Source organism: Danio rerio, chromosome 21 (assembly GCF_052040795.2).
Source record: "Danio rerio strain M-AB ecotype USA chromosome 21, GRCz13ab, whole genome shotgun sequence".
NCBI lineage: Eukaryota > Metazoa > Chordata > Actinopteri > Cypriniformes > Danionidae > Danio > Danio rerio.
The window spans coordinates 43582501-43590000 of record NC_141041.1 but is presented as its reverse complement, the minus strand read 5'-3'; the positions used below and the strand labels follow the sequence as shown (position 1 = coordinate 43590000).

At 33.5% G+C, this 7500-nt stretch overlaps 1 protein-coding gene and 1 long non-coding RNA gene across 2 annotated transcripts in view; one reads left to right on the top strand and one right to left on the bottom strand.

Moving 5' to 3' along the window:
• LOC147838945 (uncharacterized) overlaps positions 1-7500 on the top strand; it is a 1276407-nt gene that overhangs the window by 581060 nt on the left and 687847 nt on the right. The gene's annotated exons all lie outside the window — the stretch shown is intronic.
• The window catches only part of heatr6 (HEAT repeat containing 6), a 53345-nt gene continuing 48667 nt past the window's right edge, over positions 2823-7500 (bottom strand). The window contains 1 exon segment of the mRNA NM_001114313.1: positions 2823-3185. Coding sequence (NP_001107785.1) covers positions 2876-3185 — 310 coding nt within the window. The 3' untranslated portion in view covers positions 2823-2875.

Here is a 7500-nt window from a genome sequence, read left to right as displayed (position 1 = left end):
TTTTTTTTTCTGTTGAACACAAAAGAAGATATTTTGAAGAATGACTTCAATAGCAGGAAACCAGCAACAAGCATTATACAAAATATCATCTTTTGTGTTCAACTGAAGAAAAAAAACTCTTAAAGGTTTAAAATCACACGAGGGAGAGTAAGTGGTGAGGTCATTTTCATTTTTGCAAGAACTCTCCCTTTAAATAGTCTATTAATCTGTCATTAAATGATTCATTCATTCATTTTCTTGTCGGCTTAGTCCCTTTATTAATCCGGGGTCGCCACAGAGGAATGAACCGCCAACTTATCCAGCAAGTTTTTACGCAGCAGATGCACTTCCAGCCACAACCCATCTCTGGGAAGCATCCACACACACACTCATACACTACAAACAATTTAGCCTACCCAATTCACCTGTACCGCATGTCTTTGAACTGCAGGGGAAACCGGAGCACCCGGAGGAAACCCACGCGAAGGCAGGGAGAACATGCAAACTCCACACAGAAACAGCAACTGAGCCGAGGATCGATCCAGCGACCTTCATGCTGTGAGGCGACAGCACTACCTACTGCGTCACTGCCTCGGCCTTAAATGATTCTTGTCCTAAATAAGCCTGACAAGACAATCTGGTATAAACTAATGTTACACTAATGAGACTATAGTGAATAATTTATGGTAAAACGCATGATTGTATTTACAAACTTCAAAAGTGCCAATCTGTATAAAGTGTATAAATGTTTACACTGTGTTAAGTGTATAAATATAGAGATGTAGCGCAAGCCTAATGATTAAGCTAATGACTGTTAATACAAGTTACTGATTCAGCCTCGTGAACCAATGACCTACAAATGAAAGTTACTGTAAGGAAGTTCCTAATTATATGAGTCTAATTGAAAACCATAAGACAAGACTGCCTCGGGGATGGTAATTACTGCCTGTGAATTACTCTGGGAGTAAATGGTGAAGGCGTGATTTACTTTTAGAAGGTTTGAAAAGCGATTCCAGCTGCTACGCTACAAAAATTATCACAAGTAGAAAGATGAGATATTAGGAATGTACTTCTGTTTCTCTATGTTCTTATGTGAATAACTAAAACATTAGTTTACAGCAATATAGTTCATACAATTATTTTTATTTTGTTCTTTTTCCTTTTACTGCATCCCAAAAAAAAACTTTTTAATAATCAAGGCAGCCAGGTTGACGGTCACCATTAAAATCTGTTGTTTTAGATTCTGAACAATTTTTAGAGCTTTTTAAAGTACAACATAAAATGCTTGTATAAATGTATGTTCGGTGCCAAAAGTGAATTTAATAACTTTTTTAATACCAAAATTTTAATTATGTATAATATATTTGAAATATTCATTCATTCATTTTCTTTTAAGCTTAGTCCCTTTATTAATACGGGGTCGCCACAGCGGAATGAACCGCCAACTTATGCAACACGTTTTACGCAGCGGATGCCCTTCCAGCTGCAAGCCATCTCTGGGAAACATCCATACACACTCATACACACTCATACACTACGGACAATTTAGCCTACCCAATTCACCTGTACCGCATGTCTTTGGACTGTGGGGGAAACCGGAGGAAATCCACGCGAACACAGGGAGAACATGCAAACTCCAAAAAGAAACGCCAACTGACCCAGCCGAGGTTTGAACTAGCGACTTTCTTGCTATGAGGCGACAGCACTACCTACTGCGCCACCGCGTCGCCGATAATTGAAATATGTATAATACATTTGTATGTAAATTTTTAATTATGTAGTCTCTCCCCATTTTTGTCTTATTTTATTTTTTCATTTAACTCTTGTTAAAGAATATGAAGCACGTTTGTAGTAAAATGAAACTATACATGCTGGGTCGGGCGACGCAGTGGCGCAGCGGGTAGCACGTTCGCCTCACAGCAAGAAGGTCGCTGGTTCGAGCCTCGGCTCAGTTGGCATTTCTGTGTGGAGTTTGCATGTTCTCCCTGCGTTTGCGCGGATTTCGGGTGCTCCGGTTTCCCCCGCAGTCCAAAGACATGCGGTACAGGTGAATTGGGTAGGCTAAATTGTCCGTAGTGTGTGTGTGTGAATGAGTGTATGTGAATGTTTCCCAGAGATGGGTTGCAGCTGGAAGGGCATCCGCTGCGTAAAAACTTGCTGGATAAGTTGGCAGTTCATTCCGCTGTGGCGACCAGACAAGAAAATGAATGAATGAATGAACATGCTGGGTCTTGTTAATAAAGCAAACAAATAAAATGAATTGAAGTACTAAAACAAAATCACCTCAGGAATCCAGGTTTTAGCATCTTACTTTGAAAAACGCTGGGAGAAAATAATGTGTTTTATTCCACTGCGCTGACCGCAATCGCTAAATTTACTGTTTGATTCGACAGATTACACAAGCTGGATTCACTGGTCAGACACAGAGCACATGGAGGACATCTGCTGGTTACAGGGGGGTAATGCAAAAAAAGCATCAACTAAAAATAATCAGAAGGTTATAGTTTACTACTTTGGACACAAATATAGTTATAGTTAAATTGAAGTTCATAGTTATCATCCTTGATGTGAACGGCCCTTCAGAGTAATGAAAATGCAAACAAAAAAAACAATAATTAAGCATTTTTTATTCTGTGCACACATCCAAATTAAAGTTCATATTTCATATCTCTAAATTAAAAATGTAAAATTAAAGAAACAAAAAAGGAAACAGAGTATAATTAAAAAAACATTTTAATGTTTATGTTTATTTAAGTTTTATTTGAGTCAAATGACTCATAAGAAATTTGTGTTGAGATATAACTCAAAATGCAATACACATATTTAATAATATACATTTTGAATAAAATCTAAAAAAAGGCAGTGGTGCCATCTTTATTAATGCACTCTTTGATTTTCATGATTTGCCGAGCACAAGAGAGGACTCTTTACTCTCCGCTTCCTTCATCTCCTCAATGTTCCTCACCACATCCTGAAGGAAACTCAGCACAGACTCCAGATCCTCGTTGCTGTACATTACAGGCTCTCCCAGCAGCCCCTTCAGTCTGGTCAGTGTGTCTGTGAGCAGCGTCCAGCCATCTTCAGGTGTGCTGTGATCCAGAGCCTCTTCTCCATCTGCTCCAGCAGACGGAACTAAACCCTCGTCCCTGAGGTGGCTGATCAGGAGAGCCTGCAGCGCCGGCCTGGACTGTCCACTTACTGAAGACCTGATGGACAGTGAATTCACTTATGAAAATCATTATTCATATTTTATTTTAAAAAAATAATAATAATAAAAATAAAAAAACAGCCTTTGTCCACTTTAGGAACACTGTCAAAATATTATTACACTGTACAACATGCTGGACTCATGCTTGTCCCAACACAAATGGATTATGTTAACTTAATAGTATTTTTCTAATTAGAGTGCATTGAACATAAAACTATAAAGTTGTCACTAAAAAAACTTATAGATTTTTTGTTGTTTCACCTCATTTTAAATAAGTAGTTTTAACAAGCAGCGTGAGTGTTTTTTTTTTTTTTTGAGTGTAGACAATAGACATTGGTTTGAGTAAAATGCTAACATTTGTCTAGGATTCGGATTTATACCTTCCAATCCATCTCAGCAAGAATCAACATGTATCCTTTTCTCATCATCTTGTTTCTCATTATTTGTATTAAATATTTTAGACTTGATGGCATTTAAAACGTGACGTTAGCTAGGCCACTAACCACAATATTCCAGAAAGCACCCTCACTCTAGCATAGGAAAAATAAGCAGAACGGCCTAGAAACTCATTGAAGCTGGTTTCTGCCGATGAAACTGCAAACTATCTTCAGTAAACTAGATTTGTTTATTTAAATCTCTGACTCCGGCACTCTTCATCTACCAGACTGGCCATTCTTTGGGTCAAACTGTATACCATCCCTACACTATGACGGTTTGATGACATTGCTTTAGAATTTCTTGATTTTGGATATTTAGAGCTTTTCTTCAGAAAATGACATTCATTACAAACGCTGGAAAAAAAAAGACAAAATAAAAAATGTTTTCATCTGTTGTGATTGACTTTTAAGCTGATGCTGATTTCTTACCTCTCATGAATTTAGAAACATTGGTATTTCATCATCTAAAAAGTTATAGAAACATTATTTCATGCAAAAAAAAATACAGACTTTAAATAACAACATTTTTTTTAATTTTGCATTTGGAACAAAAGTTATCAGTAGTTCACAGAATAATATATATATATATATATATATATATATATATATATATATATATATATATATATATATATATATATATATATATATATATATATATATATATATATATATTTTTTTTTTTTTTTTTTTAATTTATATAATAATTTTACATACTGTTAAAGACAAAATTATTAGCAACACCGTGAAACAGCAATTCGGTTTTCAAATGTTTTCCAAGTGTTGTTTGTAGTTAATAGTTTTGATGATAACTTTCTATTAACTAATTTCTTTTGTCTTCGCCATGACAGTATCTAATATTTTTCTAGATATTTTTTCAAGATACTATTCAATCCAGTATCTAACGAATTAAATACTGAGCAAGTTAAGCTAAATGGACAAGGGAAATATTTGATCAACATTATAATCCTTTTAATATATATATTATCTTCAGAATATGGCAATTTTTATAGCAAAATCCTAGCAAGAAGGCGAAGCAGTGGCACAGTAGATAGTGCTGTTGCCTCACAGCAAGGTCGCTAGTTCGATCCTCGGCTCAGTTGGCGTTTCTGTGCAGAGTTTGCATTTTCTCCCTGCATTCGTGTGGGTTTCCTCTGGGTGCTCCGGTTTCCCCCACAGTCCATAGACATGCGGTACAGGTGAATTGGGTAGGCTAAGTTGTTCGTAGTGTATGAGTGTGTGTGAATGTGTGTTTGTGGATGTTTCCCAGAGATGGGTTGCGGCTCGAAGGGCATCCGCTGTGTAAAAACTTGCTGGTTAAGTTGGCCGTTCATTCCGCTGTGGCGACCCCAGATTAATAAAGGGACTAAGCCGACAAGAAAATGAATGAATGAATCCTAGCAAGATTTATTTTGTATGTTTTTATTTCAGGCAAACTAAAAGAAACAAGAATTTCTCTGGAAGAAATATATAATAAATGTCCTTGCTCTGAAAAAAAAAACCTTTGGAAATATTAAAACAATAAATATAAATTCCACAGAAGTGCTTCCAATTTTGCCTTCAACTGTACATATATAAAGAATATGAAGAGCTTGTGCATTTTAAAGCCAAAAAAGCAAAAAAAGAGAAGAGCCTACATTATTATCAATTCACATACAAATATATTATACAAATATCAAATGTATTGTACATAATTTAAATCCTGTTCTTAACAAAGGTTATTTAATGCACTTTTAGTACAGAAAATACATCTACACAAACATTATATGTTGTACTTCAATCTGCTAGTTTTCATCATTCCACCATCTTTGAAAATTTAACATTACGCCGAGCTTCTCCATAAGGTGTACCTGTGGCTTTAAATTGCACAAGCTCTTATTTTTCTTCCAGAGAAACTCTTGTTTCTTTTAGTTTGCCTGAAATAAAAACACACAAAATACATCTTGCAAAATAAATATCACTATCACAGGAGTGCTTCCAATTTTGCCTTCAACTGTACATATATAGAATAGATTTATTTATATTTCAATCTAAATTATTTTTTAAAGTATATACACGTGTGTTTGTGCATTTATATATACACAAAATAAATATACACAATACACACACATATAGTCACCTTGGAATTATAAGGTTCTATCTGACATTTTTGTCAAAATTGAGTTATTGACATTCTTGTTAAATGACAACTTATTTACATCATTGGATGTTTTTTTGTAAGTTGTTTACATTAAGACTTTTTATTAAAAAACAAAAACAAGTGTTACACACATTCTGTTTGCTATGGAATGCAAAAACGTTGAAGCTCAATATCTTAAAATCATTCAGAACACAGATAGAACCTTATAACTCCAAGGTGACGATGTATAATATGTAAAAACAAGCTTTTATTTTGTATGAGATTATTCACAGATAATTGTTAAAAAGAAAGTTTTTTTGGTGTTATTTTGGCCGGAATAAAAGTAGTTTTTTTTTAAACATTTTAAGTTTTTTAAGCCCCCTTAAGCAATTTTTTTCCATTTTTTAACCATTATACAAACCATTATACAATGACTTGCCTAATGACTCTAACTTGCCTAATGTACCTAATTTATCTAGTTAAGCCTTTAATGTCACTTTAAGCTAAATATTAATATCTTAAAAATATCTTGTCTACTAATATCTACATCTTGCAGAATAAATATCAGTTTCACAGGAGTGCTTCCAATTTTGCCTTCAACTGTACATATATAGAATAGACTTATTTATATTTCAATCTAAAATATTTTTAAAGTATATACATCATTGGATGTTTTTTTGTAAGTTGTTTACATTAAGACTTTTTATTTAAAAAAAAACAAAACAAGTGTTACACACATACTGTTTGCTATGAAATGCAAAAACGTTGAAGCTCAATATCTCAAAATCATTCAGAACACAGATAGAACCTTATAACTCCAAGGTGACGATGTATAATATGTAAATACAAGCTTTTATTTTGTATGAGATTATTTACAGATAATTGTTTAAAAGAAAGTTTTTTTGGTGTTATTTTGGCCGGAATAAAAGTAGTTTTTTTTTTAAGCATTTTAAGTTTTTTAAGCCCCCTTAAGCAATTTTTTCCCCATTTTTTAACCATTATACAAACCCTTTATACAATGACTTGCCTAATGACTCTAACTTGCCTAATGTACCTAATTTATCTAGTTAAGCCTTTAATCTCACTTTAAGCTAAATATTAATATCTTAAAAATATCTTGTCTACTAATATCTACATCTTGCAAAATAAATATCAGTTTCACAGGAGTGCTTCCAATTTTGCTTTCAACTGTACATATATAGAATAGATTTATTTATATTTCAATCTAAATTATTTTTTAAAGTATATACACATGTGTTTGTGCATTTATATATACACATAATAAAGATACACAATACACACACATATGGTCACCTTAGAATTATAAGGTTCTATCTGACATTTTTGTCAAAATTGAGTTATTGACATTCTTGTTAAATGACAACTTATTTACATCATTGGATGTTTTTTTGTAAGTTGTTAACATTAAGAGTTTTTATTAAAAAAAACAAACAAATGTTACACACATTCTGTTTGCTATGGAATGCAAAAACGTTGAAGCTCAATATCTCAAAATCATTCAGAACACAGATAGAACCTTATAACTCCAAGGTGACGATGTATAATATGTAAATACAAGCTTTTATTTTGTATGAGATTATTCACAAATCACAAATGTTAAAAAGAACCACTATTAAGTTCTAGGTAACACTTTATTTTGATGGTCCAGTTGAGTATTAGTAGACTATCTGCTTAATATCTGTTGATACTGCTCCTTCAACAGACATTTAACTGACTTTAAGAAACTTTGCAAGTAC